Source organism: Mobula hypostoma, chromosome X2 (genome assembly GCF_963921235.1).
Source record: "Mobula hypostoma chromosome X2, sMobHyp1.1, whole genome shotgun sequence".
In the NCBI taxonomy this organism is placed as follows: Eukaryota; Metazoa; Chordata; class Chondrichthyes; order Myliobatiformes; family Myliobatidae; genus Mobula; species Mobula hypostoma.
The window spans coordinates 17,499,459-17,518,232 of NC_086129.1; the positions used below are offsets into that span (position 1 = coordinate 17,499,459).

An 18,774-nucleotide genomic window follows, 5' to 3' on the forward strand; every position below is an offset into this window, starting at 1 on the left:
AATTTCATAAGTCCCAGAACAGTGTTCATAAAAAGGAGCAACTGTTCCCCTGCAATTTAAGAAAGGAGGGAAAGAGTAAATAGGACTCTATATTCCAATTAACTTGACATCAATAGGAGGGAAGTACTGGAATCTTTTCTTAATGAAGTGCAAAAAGAATATTTGGAAAATAATAATAGAATTGGGCAGAGTTAATGTGGGGATTTGTAAAGTGGGAATCGTATTTAACAATATTTTGGCATTTTTGAGGTTGTAACCAGGAAAATTGTATTTGGACTTCCAGAAGGCCTTTACAGTGCATCGCAAGTGATTTCTGAATAAGATTAAACAGCACAGTGTTGAGGAACATACAGTACACTAGCAAAGTAGGTTGATGATTAGGTAATAGGCAGTAAGTGGAAACACAAGAGGATGCAGATGCTGGAATTGGAGCAAAAAGAAACAAACTGTTGGAGGAACTTGGTGAGTTAGGCAGCATCTGAAGACAGAAATGGACAGTTAATATTTTTGGTCAGGGCTCTTCAAAAAGGTGTTGTTTTTGTGTTGTGAAGCCTTGAGTAATGGGGCACTGCAAGGATTGCTGTTAATGTCCCAGCTCTATAGCAATCTATTAGTGATTTTCAGGAATTGAATTTATTGAATTCAATCTTACATCCATCCCACAACGTGAGGGAGTAAAAATCTTTATGTTATGACTCCGTCACAATGTACAGACAGGTGAATTTATAAGTTTAATGGCTTGTAGAAAGACGCTGTCCCGTAGCCTATCAGTCCTGGCTTTAATGCTACTGTACCGTTTGCCAGACAGAAACAACTGACACAGTTTATGGTTGGGTGACTGGTGTCCCTGATGATCTTCCAGGCCTTCTGTATGCACTTGTTGCTGTAAGTGTCCTCTGTGGAAGGAAGTTCACATCCACAGATGCGCTGGACTGTCCATACCACTTTGATGGAGGGGTAATGTGTAATATATCCCAAGGTTTGCTCGCGATGACTGAACTATGAGAAGGAGGTAGAGGGGCTTCAGGGAGATGTAGAGTAAATCTAGCAAATGGGCAAGGACATAGCACTCGAATATATAGCTAAAGTGTGATGTTATGTATTTTGTTTTTTTTTTTTAATAGCTGGTGTAGTTTTTAATTGAGGAGAGATTAATGGTCGTAGGTGTTCAGAGGGATCTGGGTGTCCTTGTACACAGGTTAATATGAGTTATAAAGTTAATATGAAGGTCCAGTGAGTAATTAAAAAGGCCTGAACTGCAAAAGGACTTGGGTACAAGAGTACAGCTGATGTCTCAATTATACAAACTGGCTAAAAGCAGAGATAAGTTTGTAGAAGATACAAAATTGCTGCTGATGTGGATTTGCAGAAGATTACCAGAGAATACAGTGAGACATAGATCAGTTGCAGATATGGGTGGAGAAATGACCGATGGGGTTTAATCTGAGCAAGTTTGAGGTGTTGCAGTCTGGGTGATCTAGTGTAAAGGGACAGTGCACTATTAATGGCAGGACCCTTAACAGTGTTGATGTACAGAGGGATCTTGTGGCCCAAGCCCATAGCAACCTGAAAGTGACTGCACAAGTTGATAGGGTGGTAAAGAAGATGTGTATGGCATGCTTGTCTTTATCAGTCAAGGCTTTAGTTTAAGAGTCAGGAAGTTATGTTGCAGCTTGATAACACTAGCTGGGCCACATCTGGAGTATTGCATTCAATTTTAGTCTTCCATTGTAGGAAGGATATGGAGGCTTTGGAGAGGGTGCAGAAGAGGGCATGAGCTCTGAAAGGAGTTTGGAAAAACTTGGGTTGTTTTCTCTCGAGCGACGGAGGATAAGAAGAGATCTCATAAAGGTTTATAAGATTATGAGAAGCATAATTAGTGTAGGCATTAAGATGAGAAGGGGTAAGTACAAAGGAAATTTTTTACGCAGTGTAATGGATGCCTGAAGTGCATTGCCAAGGTTGGCGGTGGAGGCAAATACAATAGAGGCATTTAAGAGACTGTTAGATGGGTAAATGAATGCACGGAGAATGGAGGACATTATGTAAGCAAATGGATTAATTTAGTTAGGCATTTAATTACTGGTTTAATTAGTTCAGCAAAACATCGTGGGCTGGAGGACCTGATCCTATACTGTTCCATGAATCTATGAATATAAGATTTTCATGAGACTGCATCTATTATATGGAAGTCAAATCTCCCTGCTTAAGAAAGGATTTACTTGTGACAAAGGAAGTGGAGTGAACATTTATCGAATTAATTCCTGGGATGGTGATTTTGGTAAATTAGGGAGCAGAATTGAGAGGCTAACTATTCTCCTGCTAATTCTACATGAACTCTTCTCCTCAAGCTGTGTCTTTATCCAATTTTCCTACATGGGCCTACTTTCAGGTACACAATAATTCCCCAATTAAATCTTATTCTCCTAACAATTTTATGGTTTTTCCTAATTAAAAATGATTAATCTTAAACAGTTGTGCCTAAGATTGGAAATTCTTTAACCAAAGCATCCAGCACGCAGAATGAACTTCCTCCGTGTGGCAGGTGATTCTGTCCAATTTCCCCTGAAGTCCAGATTTAGTAAACACTGTGTCTGGTCTAAGTATAAAATGGAATTCTGACTTTAGAAACCCATTTTCAATAGCTCTGTGCTTTTACTAGAGGCACCATTAGCTTTCTAGTATTGCATGTATTCAAGTCATTCACTGTACACACTACTGGGCAGATCTATCTAAGCTTCACTGCTTTGTTCACATTCGTTTATGGAGTCTATGCACCTGGGAGAGAAAGGGTGACAGCACTGGTGTAACGTAGAAGAGTGCTCTCTCTCTTGAGACCTGCTTCTGACCTATGAAGCATTTCTTTTAATAATCCTGGGCAAGTTTATGAAGGGAAGAAATTCCCTTGTTAAATGCACCACACTACACTATCAGCGACTGCTCTTGGAGGCTGGTGGGTATGGACTGATCTTGTTTAGTGGTTCTACACAGTGAGTATATAGAGTTAGGAAAAAAGCTGAAGAGAACCACCTCCAAGGTTATAATCTCCGGATTACTCCCTGTGCTACAAGCTAGTGCAGCTAGGAACAGGGTGATAACACAGATGACTGAGTGGGTTGTGGTTGAAGGGACTTATTCTAGCTGGAGGTCTGCGATTAGTGGTGTTCCACAGGGATCTGTCCTGGGACCTCTGCTGTTTGTGATGTATATAAATGACATGGATAACAATGTAGATGAGTGGATTAGTAAGTTTGCAGATGATACAAAGATTGGTGGTGTTGTGGATAGCGTAGAAGATTTGCAAAGAATACAGCAGGATATTGATCAGTTGCAGATATGGGTGAAGAAATGGCAGATCCAATTTAATCCAGCAAAATGTGAAGTGTTGTGCCTTGGTAAGTCAAATATAAAGCGACAGCACACTGTTATAGGCAAGACCTTTAACAATGTTGATGAGCAGAGGGATCTTTAGAAGGAGTTCGTAGCTCCTTGAAAATGGCTACACAGGTGGTTAAGGAAGCACATGGCGTGCTTGCCTGTTTAGTTGAGGCATTGAGTTCAAAAGTCAGGAAGTTATGTTGTAGCTTTATAAAACTCTGGTTAGGCCACATCTGGAGTATTGCATACAGTTCTGATCACCCCACTATAGGAAAGATGTCGAGGCTTTGGAGAGGGTGCAGAAGTTGTTTACCAGGATACTGCCTTGATTAGAGGACGTGTGCTATAGTGAGGGGTTGGACAAACTTGGGTTGTTTTCTCTGGAGCAGCAGAGGCTGGGTGGAGATATGATAGAGGTTTATAAGATTATGAGAGACTTAAATAGAGCAGCCAGGTAGTATCTGTTTCCCAGGGTTGAAATGTCTACTGCCAGAGGGAATGCATTGAAGGTGAGGGGGGTAGGTTCAAGGGGGACGTGAGAGGTAAATTGTTTATGCAGAGAGTGGTGGGTGCCTGGAATGCATTGCCTAGGGTGGTGGTAGAGGCAGATACATTAGGGATTTTTAAGAGATGTTTAGATAGGGGCATGAATGTGAGGAAAATGGAAGGATATGGACATTGTGTAGGCGAAAGAGATTAGTTTAGTTGGCCATTTGATTACTAATTTAATTGGCTTGGCACAGCATTGTGGGCTGAAGGGCCTGTTCCTGTATTGTACTGTTCTATGCTCTATTCCCTTCTCTTGCTAATTCTGTTCAACTTGGCTTGGTTGTGATGTGGTTTTGCAATGTGATATGTGTTGTGATTGCCCAGATAATTCTAGCATAGCTCCCACAAATGATCAGGCAGACCTAATAGAACACATTCAGACCCCACACTGTTAAAGAAGTTTGTGGGTGATTCCCACGTCATTGGGAGTGTGCAGTACAGGCTCCCTAGCGAAGCAGATCCAGCCCCCCCCCCCCCCCACTACAATGTCACCTAACATTCTAACGCCACTCTGTGAAGATCCTGTCCCTGTGCTGGACCTGAGGGATGGCCAGGTCCAGGATCTACTTTGGTGGTTAGCACTAAAATCTCCACACTCTGTAACTCTTTCAGCAGTGATGGAATGTGGCACTTCCTGGGCATTGGACAAGAAAAGGAGCAAGGTTGTGGTGTTGGGAGAGGGGAGCTATGTGAGGTGATTCCTGCATCACCTGCAGCCAAATCTAATGGTATAATGAATGGTCATGAGGAGGATTAAAAGGTTCTATAATGGCTGACACTGAATGCAAGTGATCATGCTTTGTGAAGACGTGCTCACGATTTCCATTGTGGAGGTGATGGTCTCTTGGCTCTATACAATCTCCTATGAAAGTGTGGACATGAACTCCCCATGCATTTCTCCAGGCAAACCTCACAGGGCACCCCTTTATACCCCTTTAAGCTTGTTTTGCAGGGGACTGGGAACCGGAGCCTCAGTTTGAAGTGTGTATATTTTAATGCTAGGAGTATTATGGGTAAGGGTGATGAACGTAGAGCATGGATCAGTACAGTACATGGAACTGAAACATAGTTGAGAGGGGGGCAGGAATGGGTCATTAATGTACCAGATTTTAAAAGTTTTAGAAAAGATAGAGGAAGAGGTAAAAGAGAAGTTGAAGTTCTGCTACTAATCAGGGACAATATCACAGCTCTACTCAGGGGAGACATCATGGAGGGGTCAGACACCGAGTCCATTTGGGTGGAACTCAGGAATATGAAAGGTACAATCACACTGATGGGATTGTACTTCAGACCCCCCCAGTAGTCACTGGGACATCGAGGAACAGATTAAGGAAATGTGTAAAAATAATAGGGTTGTTGTCACGGGGGACTTCAACTTCCCTGATATAAACTGGAATCACCTTAGTGCAAGGGGTTTGGATGGGGCGGAATTTGTTCTAGGAAGTTTTCTTAAGCCAATATGTGGACGGTCCAGTGAGAGGAGGGGCTGTACTGGACCTGTTGTTGGGTTATGAGCCTGGCCAGGTGACTGTGGGTGAACAGTTAGGGAACAATGACCACACCTCCTTAACTTTCAGGATAGAACAGAGTACAGGAAGGGTTTATTCCTGTTAGAAGAAAGGAAGGGGATTAAAAGATAAGAGGAACCTTGGGTGTCCAGAGAAGTGATGAATTTAGTCAAGAAGAAAAAGGAAAAGTATGTTAAGCTTTGGAAGTCAGAATCAAATGAAGCACATGGGGAGTATAAAGAAGCTAGTAAAGAACTAAAGAAAAGGGAATTGGGAAAGTCAGGAGAGCCAATGAAAAGTCCTTGGCAAGTAGGATTAAAGTGAATCCCAAGGCATTCTATACATACATCAAGAGTAAAAGGATAACTAGGGAGATGGTGGGACCACTCAAAGATAAAGGGGGGAACATTTGCTTGGATGCCGAGAATGTGAGTGAGGTACTTAATGAGTACTTTGCTTCAGTATTTACCAAGAAAAAGGTATGGAAGTCCAGGAGGTCAGTGCTGATTGTATAAATACGTTACAGTGTTCAGAGGTCAAGGAGGGAGAGGTGTTGGGTCTTCTAATGAATATTAAGGTGAATAAGTCCCCAGGGCCTGCTGGGATTTACCACACGTTTGAAGCAGACAAGAGGCAAGATTGCTGGGTCCTTAACCAGCATCTTCGTGTCCTCTCTAGCCATAGGCGAGGTCCTGTAGGACTGGCAAGTGGCTAATGTTGTACTTCTACTTAAGAAGGAACAAGGAAAATCTTGGGAGCTATAGACTGGTGAGTCTCATGTCAGTTATAGGAAAATTGCTGGAGAAAATTCTGTGGGATAGGATATTTGAGCATTTGGAAACCCATGGTCTAATTAGGGAGAGCCAGCATGGCTTTGTACGTAGTTGGTCATGCCTTACCAACTTGACTGAGTTTTCTGACAAGGTGATGAGTGAGATTGATTAGGGTAGGGCAGTGGACGTTGTCTACATTGATTTTAGTAAGACGTTTGACAAAGTCCCTCATGGGAAGCTAATTCAGAAGATTAAGATGCATAGGATCCGTGGTGAATTTGCTGTTTAGATTCAGAACTGGCTTGTGCATAGAAGACCGAGGGTAGTGGTTCGAGCTCTGGTCTGTAATTAGTAGAGTTCTGCATGGATCTGTGCTTGGACCTCTGCTGTTTGTGATGTATATAGATGACCTGGATGAAAATATGGATGGGTGGGTTAGTAAATTTGCAGATGATACCAAGGTTGATGGAGTCGTGCATAGTGTAGAAGACTGGCAAAGAATACAGCACAATATTGACTAGTTGCAGAAATGGATTTTAACCCAGATAAATGTGAGGTGTTGCACCTTGGTAGGGCAAATGCAAGGAGACATACACTGTCAAGGGCAAGGCCCTTAACAGTGTTGCTGAGCAGAGAGATCTTGGGATCCAAGTTCATGGCTCCTTGAAAGTGGCTACACAGGTCAATAAGGTGGTTAAGTAGGCTTACAGAATGCTTGCTTTTATTAGTCGAGGCATTGAGTTCAAATGTCAGGAGGCTATGTTGAAACTTTAAAACTGGTGAGGCCACATTTGGAATATTGCATACAATTCTGGTTGCCTCACTCTCGGAAGGCTGTTGAGGCTTTGGAGAGGGTGCAGAAGAGTTTCACCAGGGTGCTGCCTGGTTTAGAGGGCATGTGCTATCACAAGAGGCTGGAAAAACTTGGGTTGTTTTCACTAGAGTATCGGAGGTTGAGGGGAGATCTGATCGAGATCTATAAGATTATGAGAGGCATAGGTAGAAAAGACAGAGTATCTGTTTCCCAAGGTTGAAATGTCTAATACCAGAGAGCATGCATTGAAGGTGAGAGGGAGTAGGTTCAAGGGGGGTGTGAGGGGTAAGTTTCTTTTACTCAGAGAGTGGTGGATGCTTGGAACGCGCTGCCTGGTTTGGTGGTCCAGGCAAATACATTAAAGGCTTTTAAGAGATGTTTGGATGTAAGGAAGATGGAGCGACATAGACTTGGTGTAGGTTTTTTTGATTTGCTTTTTAGTTAGTTCGGCACAACGTTATGGGCTGAATGGCCTGTTCCTGTGCTGTACTGTTCTATGCTTATGAAGGAGGCACTGCTTCTACAGTAATCGGATTGTTCACTCTGGAGTATTATCTCTTGGAGAATTGCAGAGCTCCCATTTAAGAAGCTTAGAGCTGATAGTGCATGGTATGTCATATGAGTCACTGCAGAATTCCTTCAACTCGTGCAATATCCCTAACTAGAATAGATTAGATTATGAGGACATGCAGTCCACTTTTATTGTCACTTAGTAATGCATGCATTAAGAAATGATACAATGTTCCTCCAGAATGATATCACAGAAACACAAGACAAACCAAGACTAAAAATAACTGACAAAAACCACATAATTATAACATATAGTTACAACAGTGCAAAGCAATACCATAATTTGATAAAGAACAGACCATGGGCACAGTAAAAAAAGTCTCAAAGTCTCTCGAAAGTCCCATCATCTCACGCAGATGGTAGAAGGGAGAAACTCTCCCTGCCATGAGCTTCCAGCGCCGCAAACTTGCCGATGCAGCACCCTGGAAGCACCCGACCACAGCCGACTCTTGAGTCCGTCCGAAAACTTCGAGCCTCCGACACCAAGCACTGAGCACCATCTCTGCCGAGCGCTTCGACCCCGGCCCTGGCAACAGGCAATAGGCAAAGCCGAGGATTCGGGGCCTTCCCCTCCAGAGATTCTCGATCGCACAGTAGCAACGGCAGCGAAGCAGGCATTTCAGAAGTTTCTCCGGATGTTCCTCCGTGCTTCTCACTTCTGTCTCCATCAAATCAGGATTGTGCACGGCCCCTATTTAACAAATACGATATCATTTCGGAGCGGCCGCGCGCGCTGCGTCGCCCCGCCATCTTCTCCTCCCCTCCCCACTACTTGTGATGCACCTCTTCTACGGTCCCCAGATACTTGCACACAGTAAACAGATCAGTCAGAGGATAAGGTATTATGAGCCACTAGCCACTGAAATTATCTCTTCCACAGCAACACTCTTGAGTAAACAGGGAGAATGAAACTGGGGTGCCAGGTTGCCTGGTGAGTGGAGAATATCTGGTGTTTTGCATCAAACTCCTGACTCCAGGGCTATCTGTTTTAAGGCAAAGGTATAAGTGCCTCTCTGAGGTACACAGAGGCACAATGATTCATGCACCTCTATAACGTTCCATTTGCTGCACTGTGGTGCTGCTCGTACAGTATATCTGAAGTTGAGCTTCAAAGCTGCTGGGATTAAAAGCTTGAAACTTGGAGTTACATGTTTAATTTCAGAATTCTGTGATTTTTGACTTTAAAATATTTGCGCCTGTTCTCTTAATGTGGTCTATTTAAAATTATCATTAGTTCCACATCTACATAACGCACCACATGATCTTTAGGTCTCTTGATTATGTTGTTGCCGGAATGGAGTAATATATAAAATTTGCTATGTGAAATCTTGGTGTTACTTTTCATCTGAACTGTGGAAGTAATCCAAAAAGTAATCCATTTACAGATTATACTGCAGTTACAGGACAGTTTGTTTGAATTAGTTACTCCCAGATCACGTTCATCCCATGACTGCGTAGGTTTCCTCTGGGCACTCTGATTTCCTCCCACAGTTCAAAGACATACCGGTAGGTAGGTTAATTGGTGCTTGTAAATTGCCCCATGATTGGGCTAGGGTTAAATCGGGGGTTGCTGAGTGGTGTGGCTCGAACGGCTGGAAGGACCTATCCTGTGCTGTATCCTTAAAAAAATGTTAAAAATTAATCAGGAATGTTACAAAATAATTTGAGTGTAGTTACAGTTTGCAGATCACATTTGTTCTGATTTAATTGTATTCTTATAATGCTGTTAAGTTCTAGGTTCTGTGGATCCAGATTTAGTGTATTAGGTGCCAGTAAGATAGCAATTGAAGATGTAGATTAATGTGAACTTATTTTGACTTTTTTTCCTTTCTTTCAATAATTTCTTGCAATTTGGGTTACTGCTGAGAAAGATCCCATATGTTTGTGTTGGGTTAAGTGATCTAAGTATTTTTTTGAATGAGAACCTAAAATTTTATAACCAGGGACCAATTCCCTTGACTGCTAAAGCAATTGTTTCACTTATGAAGGAATTTTTTTTTATTATTCCTTTACCATGTTGGAATGTGTGCGTAGCTGTATTTAAGCTGCTTGCACCTCCCATCTGCCTGGCCAGTGTTATTTCTGCTGCGCAAATAGCAGCTGTTGGTGCTGGTTCTCTCAGCTCTTGGGTTTCTGCAGTCTTAGGAATGTCATTTGGCTTTGTGCATGCTCCATTGACTCCTTCAGATCAGAGAGTTCTGAGCTCAGAGTCCATGATCTGAATAAACAGAAGAAAGTTGTAATACGCAGGCCCAAGTTTTTACAGCTGACTTGGACTAAACTTTGCAGTGGATATTACTGGGAAGAATTGTACTGCAGGTACTTTGGCATCCCTCAACCCAGACCTATGACCACAAGGTTGGTTTTGGGGGTCTCCATTTATATTTTTTGTTGATATTTTGCACCCACTCTAAGGGTTAGATAGAGGGTGCCTTAATGATGACTGTGCACATAGGCATCCTGTCTGTTTAGGAAGTGCGAGAGACAGCTGCTCCTGTCTTTGATAGTTTGTTATTAAAACTAATTGAGCATGGATTGTCATTGCCTAGCTGGTATGATGTGCTCTTGTATGCATGTGTCATAGCTGGAAGGACGTCTAATGTAGTGATCGCGGTTGATGATGGTGTTCTCTATCATATTTTTCTGGTGTATGTTGAGGGATGCTCCATCCCTGTTGTATTGCTGTTTGAAGCAAGGAGAATAGTCTTTATTTCTGTTGTGCTAACAATTGAGTTTCTGCTGACAGAGTGAAAACTGTCAATCTGTATCATCGCTGTTTGAGTCAAAAGAACTCCTGGTCTTGGTCATGTTGTTTGGGTAGAAAGAGTGTTTCACTCACATTATTTGAGTGTCTTGGGTTTCTGATAAATTGGTCTAAAGAGGTGACTCGTGTAGCAATGTTCAACCCTAATTACAAGACCTAAGTGATGTCGCCTACCACTCTGATATTTTACACTTCTATTTTTAAAGCTTTGGATAATTGGGATAAAGTATTGGGATTAATGATGAGATTTTATTATTCTTTTCATCCTGTTCTGTATATTCTATGTTTAAGCTGTCTCTCAGTTAAAAATTAAGGTGTCAAAGTTATCTTGGTTTCAATCATCGTGCATCTGACTTTTTAACTACTTTGCTTGTTGATAAACGGGACCAGAACCTCAGTAACTTTCCCCCACCTATCTCAGGTATTTCATCAGCAGAGCAGTGAGTTGTGTGTAGTTTCACGTACAACGAATTGGCTGTAGAATGGCGCAATTAGTAAAGCTGCTGCCTTGTAGTTTCTGTGGCCTGGGTTCAAATCTGATTTCAGGACCTGTCTGTGTGGAATTTCCATGTTCTCTCTGTTACTCTGTGGGTTTTCTATCACATCCCAAATGCAAGCAAGTTGGTAGGTTAATTTGTTACTGAGTAGTGTGTAGGTGGGTGGTAGAATCTGGGGGGAGTTGATGGGAGTGTGGGGAAAAATAAAATGGGATTTATGTGGAGTGAGTGTAAATGAATGCTAGATAAATGGCATGGTAGGTCAAATGTCCTTGTTTCTATGCTGTATGAAAGGCTTATTGAATTGTGGACGTGTATGTTCTCTACTCTAAACAGGTACTGTACATATTTTAGAAGGAATGTTGTTTAGTTGATTCCAGCCAAGAAGGGCTTACAGTTGAAGTAGAATTAGGCATGCCTTCTGGATGGAATTTTATCTCTTACTGCAGGAAGTTGCTCATCTTAGCCAGCATTCACTGTCCATGTTTCCTGATCAATAACAGCAGTTGAGGGAAAGATTACTTCAAACTTGCTAGTGAAATCTCTTCCACTTGAGAGTTCAGATCAGGTGTGCATCATGTATCACTCTAACTCAACAAATGGTGTGCTTTTCTCATGTCTTTCCAGCTATCAGCTGTACAACAGACTCAGGTTGTTACAGTGCACATTGACACCATCCAACCTAGTTTTGTTTTGTAAGTACATGTTTGGCACAGCATTGTGGGCCAAAAGGCCTGTATTGTGCTGTAGATTTTCTGTGTTTCTAAGTCATCAAGATTAGTTTGTGGGATTTAGATTTCATATCATATATGCCCTTGAGATGGTGGTGGTGACCTACTACCTTAAATTACTACAGTCCTGGTGAAGCACAGTGTTGTTGGGCAGGGAGTTCCAGGACCCAGTGACAATGAAGACTGGCAGTTATGTTCCTAAGTCATGATAACGTACAACTTGGAGGAACTACTGCTGGGGGATTCCCTGTGCACGTGCTGCACTTGTCCTCTTTCCTGCTAACAGTCCCAGGTTTGGCAGGGGCTGTTTGGATAGCCTTAGTGAACAATTGCAGTGTGTTTCATTGCTGGTGGAGGAAGGAGTTAATGTTTAGGGTGTTGTGGGGTGCCAAACAAGTAGGGCTTCTTTCTTCTATCTGGTATTGCATTTCTTGAGGTGAGTTGGCATTGCATTCATCCAGGCAAATAGACCAGTAATCCATCATATCTTTGACCAGCCTAGTCGTTGGTGGAAGGCCCTCAGAGTGCCAGAATGTGAGTTGTTCACTGTAGGGTACCCAAGTTTTGACGTGCTCTTGCAGTAATAGCATTAACATGGGTGGTTCAGTTCAAAGTTTTGTTAGTAGTGACCGAGAGGCTATTGGTGGTAGCAGTCTTAACAATGGTAATATCATTGAATATCAAGTATAAGCAGTTAGATTCTGTTATGTTAGCAGTATTGATTGCCTGAGACATCTGCAGTGTGAATGTTAGAGTCATAGAACACTACAGCATGGAAATAGGCCCTTCAGCCCAACTAGCCCATAGCTTGTGATGCCACTTTCAAGGAAATCAGGATCTGTATTCCCAGATCCCTCTGTGCTACCACACTCCTCAACCCTACTGCTCACTGTCGAAGACTCCGAATGATCCGGAGTTCATCCAGTTCCAGTTCCAACTCCAGCTCCTTAATATGGTCTGCTAGAAGCTGCAGCTGGATGCTCTTCTTACAGGTGTAGTCATCAGGGACACCAGAAGTCTCCCTACCTTCCCACATCCCGCAAGACTAGAATCCCAATATCCTGTCTGGTATCCCCACTGCTCTAAGTGTCCAATAAGAAATAAAGAAAGAATAAATAACAAAAAGAAGTCTCCTTGCTGCCTAGCCTCTCCTTGCCAAAGCCTTGATAAACCAAAGCCTTAGTTCCCCAGTCCAACACTGGCCCACTCAAACAACGGTGACCCCGCTTATACCTAACCTTTTTAATGGTCCGTGCCAAGTGCCTAATTATCTGCAATCCAATGTCTCATTGGGAACTGTGGTGCGCAAAATATGCCGACTGCCCCCACTCACTTCTTTTTAGCGCTCTCTCCCTCTACGCAATCCAATGTCTCCTCTGGACAGTGGCGCGCAAAATGTGCTGGCTGTCCCCGCTTGCTTCTTTTAAACTCTCCTTCCAAACAATCCAATGTCTCCTCAGAACTGTGGCGCACAAAATGTGCTGGCTGCTGCCGCTTGCTTTTTTAAACTCTCTCCCTCCAAGCAATCCGGTGAGTCCTTGGGATTGTGGTGCGCAAAATGTGCCAACTGCTCCTGCTCACTTTTTTAAAACTCTCTCTCTCCAAGCAATCTGGTGTCTCCTCGGGACTGCTGCGCGCAAAATATGCTGACTGAACCCACTCGCTTCTTTTAAACTTTCTTCCTCCAAGCAATCCCGTGTCTCCTCGGGACTGTTCCACGCAATGTGTGCCAACTGCCCCTGCTCGCTTTTAAACTCTCTTTCCTTCCAAGGAATTTGGTGTCTCCTCAGGATTGTAGTATGCAAAATGTAGTGACCGCCCTCGCTCGCTTTTTTTAAACTCTCTCTCCCACCAAGCAATCCAGTGTCTCCTTGGAGCTGTGGTGCGCAAAATGTGCTGACTGCCGCAGCTCACTTATTTGAATATCTCTCTCCCTCAAGCAATCCATTGTCTCCTCAGGACTGTGGTGCAGAAAATGTGTCAACTGCCCCAGTTTGTTTATTTCAAACTATTTCTCCTTCCAAGCAATCTGGTGTCTCCTCTGGATTGTGGTGTGCAATATGTGCCAACTGCCCTCACTAGCTTTTTTAAGATTCTCTCTGTCTCCAAGCAATCTGGTGCCACCTTGGGACTGTGGCGCGCAAAATGTTACTTGCTACTTATCAGCCCAGGTCTGAGTGTTGTCTTGGTCTTACAGCATGCTGGCAGGGGCTACTTCATTTGCTGAAAAGGCAACAGTTTCTATCATGCCTTTCTATTTTCTTGTAAGAAATATCCAGAACTAATCCACTGGTTTTCAGAGCGGCATTTTAACCCAGTGCAGATCTGGGAAGTTTAGACCTTGTGTTCAGTCAGCATTCAGACCTGATCAATAGTGATTAAGGCAACTGCTCTCACCCAGTGTAGTGTGTGACATCTGTAGGTGCTCACTGTGAAATGGACCAGCGTTTACAGTGGAGTCTTTACCGATGAGCACAGCCCAGCAAAGCACAAGCAATGCCACTGCCCAATAAATCATAGCTTAGTTTGATCTGCCTCTTGGGAAGATCATGGTGAGCCAGTTGCAAAACAGAAGAATGAGCTGTAGTTTTATTGAAAGTTCAGATACACTTTGATGTAAAACCCAATAGACTAAATTTCCTCTTCTATTCTTGTTTTTGTTCGGCAGTTTCAAAAAAGCACGGCAAGCTCATAACCTTCCTACGCACCTTCATGAAGTCACGGCCAACCAAACAAAAGCTGAAGCAGCGAGGAATCCTGAAGGAGCGTGTGTTTGGCTGTGACCTCGGCGAACACTTGCTAAACTCTGGCCAAGATGGTAAGGACCAAAATGGAGTGGTTGCAAAGTGAGGACTCCAGTAAATATTCCACCTTGCCTAGACTCCTGTTCAGTAATGTACTATACTGGGCAGATCTGTTGAAATACAACTCTAAATAATTCCCAGTCCTTATTTTAATGATGTTAATGAGTGCGTGTCTCTCTCTTTCGTGCAGGTGAAACGTTCCATTCAGAAAACCTCAGTAGTGTGTGGTTCCATGATTTTACTAATTTACTTTTTATTAAAGTAATGACAGACACTGGGTTACAGTGGTAGTCTCCAACAGTTTGCTCAGTACTATTGCCCTGGTTACTGTAATTTTCCTGAGTTTCTCCCTCCCTTTCGATTAGGACGTTACTTTTGTCCATATACTGCAAAATATTAATACTCCAGATTCACTTTCTTGAGCCATAGAACACATAGAAACAGGTTCTAGTCTGTGCTGACCTGTTAATCTGCCTACTCCCATCGACCTGCCCCCAGACCACAGCCCTCCATACCCCTCCCATCCATGTACCTGTCCAAATTTCTGTTAAATGTTAAAATTGAACCTGCATCTACCACTTGCAGTGGCAGCTTGTTCCACACTTTCACCAGCTTCTGAGTGAAGAAATGCTCCCTCATTTTTCCCCTTTGACATTTCACCCTGAACCTGTGACCACTGGTTGTAGTCTCAGCCAACCTTGTTGAAAAAAAGCTTGCTTGCATTTCCCCTATTATTACTTTAGCTTTGAATTTGAACTATAAGCCTCATAATTTTGTATACCTCTATCAAAGCTCCCCTCTATCTTCTACGTTCTAGGGAATAAAGTCCAAACCTATACAATCTTTCCCTATAACTCAGGTCCTCGGGTCCCAGCAACATCCTTGCAAACTTTCTTTACACTCTTTCAGTCTTATTTACATCTTTCTGGTAGGTTGTCATCATCATCATCAGGTGCCATGCCCAGTTTGAGCTTTGACTGCCATGGCCCACACACTCCTGTTTCTGGTCAAGTGGATCAATTCATTGGTATTCATTTCCAGTTCTCTGGCTGCTGTCTCCATCCTCATTTGTCCTTGCCTTCCTTTTGCTTTCTTCCCTTCAATCTTTCCCATAATTACTGTGCATTTTAACCCCACCCCCACCCGCTTCCTAATCACAGAAACTTCCTTTACGGCCCTATCTACCTGTAATACCATTTTCAATGAATTATGGACCTGTATTCCCAGATCCCTCTGTTCTACCGCACTCCTTAATGCCCTACCGCTCACCGTTAAGACCTGTGCAAAAGTCTTCAGTGCATGTATTGCCTAAGACTTTTGTACATTACTGTATTTGTTGACTTAGAGCGGAGAGTGAGTTTGTAAATCTGGCAGGAGAGAAGAATGTTGGGAATGGTGAGTGTAAAGTGCTGCAGGAGGGCTGTGGGGCAGGTGGTGGAGGGGTGGTACATGTGTGGACACACCCAGCCCTGAGACACCAGACAAGGTCATTTGATTCCAAACAATTGGTTTATTGATCATTATAGAATGTCTCTCTGGTGCTTCCCACTCCCTCCCCTCTCCCTTCCACTTTTCCCAACCATAATTTCTCCTCTCTCTGCCCCCTTCCCACTTACAGTCCACTTGGAGACTCATATCAGAATCAGGTTTATCGTCACTCATATATGTCACGAAATTTGTTATTTTGCGGCAGCGGTACAGAGCAATACGTAAAATTACTACAGTATTGTGCAAAAGTAGCTGCCACAGACAGGGTGCCAAAGACTTTTGCACAGTACTGTATCCTGGTTGGTCCTCCCAAAGTGCAACACCTGACACTGGTCTGCATTAAATTCCACTTGCTATTTTTCAGCCCATTTTTCTAGCTGGCCTAAATCCTACTACAAGCTTTGATTGTCTTCCTCGCTGTCCACTGCACCCCCAATCTTGGTGTCATCTGCAAATTTGCTGATATAGTTAATCACATTATCGTCCAGATTGTTGATATAGATGACAAACAACAATGGACCCAACACTAATTACAGGCCTCCAGTCAGAGAGGCAACCATCTACTACCACTCTCTGGCTTCTCACACAAAGCCAATGTCTAATCCATTCCAGTCTTGAATGCTGAGTGACTGAACCTTCTTGACCAGCCTCCCATGCGGGACCTTCTCAAAGACCTTGCTGAAGTCCATGTAGACAATATCCACTGTCTTGCCTTCATCAACTTTCCTGGTACCTTCCTCGAAAAGTTCTTTACGTTTATTTAGGCACGGCCTACCATGCACAAAGTCGTGCTGACTCTCCCTAATCAGTCCATGTCTATCCAAATACTTATATATCTGGTCCCTTAGAATACCTTCCAATAACTTTCCCACTATTGATGTCAGGCTCACCGGCCTATAGTTACCTGGCTTATTCTTAGAACCTTCCTTAAACAGCAGAATAACATTAGCTATCTTCCAATCCTCTGATACCTGACCCATGGCTATGTATGTTTTAAATATCTCTGCTTGGGCCCAGGCAACTTCTGCACTAGCCTCCCACAGGGTCTGAGGGAACACCTTGTCAGGCCTTGGGGATTTGTCCACCCTAATTTGCCTCAAGACAGCAAACACCTCCTCCTCTGTAATCTGTATAGGATACGTGATCTTGCTGCTGCATTGCCTCACTTCTGTAGACTGTGTCTGTCTCCCGAGTAAATCAGATGCAAAAAAAATGATTTAAGATCTTCCGCCATCTCTTTTGGCTCCATGCATAGATTACCATTCTGATCTTTCAGAGGATCAGTTTTGCCCCTCCCACTTCTTTTTCTCTTAATATATCTGTAGAAGCCCTGAGGATTCACCTTCACCTTGTCTGCTAGAGCAACCTCAGGTCTTCTTTTAGCCCTTCTGATTTCCTTCTTAAGTGTTCTCTTGCATTTCTTGTACTCTTCAATTACCTTATTTGTTCCTATTGCCTATACCTGCTATACACCTTTTTCTTTAACTAATGTCTCAATATCTCTCAAATACCAATATCCCTAACCCTGCTATCCTTGACTTTTATTCTTACAGGAACATACAAACTCTGTGCTCTCAAAATTTCACTTTTAAAGGCCTTTCCTCTTACCAAGTACCTTTGCCAGAAAACAACCTGTCCCAATCCACACTTGCCAGATCCTTTCTAATACCAATAGAATTGGCCCTTCTCCAATTTAGAATCTCAACCCACGGACCAGATCTATCTTTTTGCATATTTACTTTGAAACTAGTGGTATTATAATAACTAGATGCAAAATGGTTCCCGACACAATCTTCTGTCACTGTCTCACTGCTTCATCTAGCATCGCACACTGTCTCGTTAGAACTTCTGTATACTGATTAAGGAATCTTTCCTGAACACATTTGACAAACTTTTCTCATCTAGCTCTACAGTATGGGAGCCCCAGTCAATACATGGAAAGTTAATATCACCTACTATCACAGCCTTCTGTTTCTTGCAACAGTCTGTGATCTCTCTTCTTATTTGCTCTTCTAAACCTCGTGGTCTGTTGGGAAATCTGTAATACGATCCCAATGTCCTGGTCTTACCTTTCTTATTCTTCAGTTCTACCCATGAAGTCTCATTAAATGAGCTCTCAAGCCTGTTCTGTCTGAGCACTGTCTCATTTTCCCTGACTAGTAAGCCACCCCTCCTCCTTTAATCCCTCCCGCTCTACACGTCTAAAACAACAGAACCACAGAACATTGAGCTGCCAGTTCTGCACCGCACCCCCCCCCCCCGCTCCCCTGCGACTGAGTCTTACTAATGGCTACAATGTCATAATTCCAAGTGCTGATCCATGCCCTAACCTTATCGGCCTTTCCTACAATACTACTTGCATTGAAATAGACGCAGTTCAGAACATTAGTCTTACCATGATCAACCTTCTCATTTCTTATCTTGTATGTACATAAGCTTTAACAATATCTTTCTCCACAACCACTCATTCTCTCTTCTGGCGCTGTAGTTCACATCCCCTTTCAACTCTAGTTGAAGCCCCACCCCCGTGCAGCACTGGCAAACCTTCCCACTAGAATATTAGTCCCCCTCCAGTTCAGGTGCAAACTGTCCATTTCTTACAGGCCCATCTTCCCTAGGAGAGAGTCAAATGATCCAAAAATCTGGAACCCCTCTTCCTGCACTATCTTCTTAGCCATGTGTTCAACTGTATGATCTTCTTATTTTTGGCCTGATTAGCACATGTCATGGGTAGCAATCCTGAGATCACAGCCCTAGAGGTCCTGTCCTTTAATTTAGCACCTAACTCCCTGAACTCACTTTGCAGTACCTTGTTACCCCCTCCTACCCATGTCATTGGTGCCGACATGGATCATAAGCCCTGGCTGCTCACTCTCCCACTTATGAATGCTGAGGACT

The 18,774-nt window shown here is 43.1% G+C and overlaps 1 protein-coding gene across 6 annotated transcripts in view; it reads left to right on the forward strand.

The window, feature by feature from the left end:
• LOC134340898 (rho GTPase-activating protein 32-like) overlaps positions 1–18,774 on the forward strand; it is a 576,830-nt gene that overhangs the window by 473,076 nt on the left and 84,980 nt on the right. For 5 of the 6 annotated variants that reach the window (XM_063038475.1, XM_063038474.1, XM_063038478.1 and 2 more), the window contains one exon: positions 14,253–14,402. The exons of the other annotated variant lie outside the window; for it this stretch is intronic. In XM_063038475.1, coding sequence (XP_062894545.1) covers positions 14,253–14,402 — 150 coding nt within the window. The remainder of the gene's footprint in view (positions 1–14,252; positions 14,403–18,774) is intronic. 6 annotated transcript variants of the gene reach the window in all.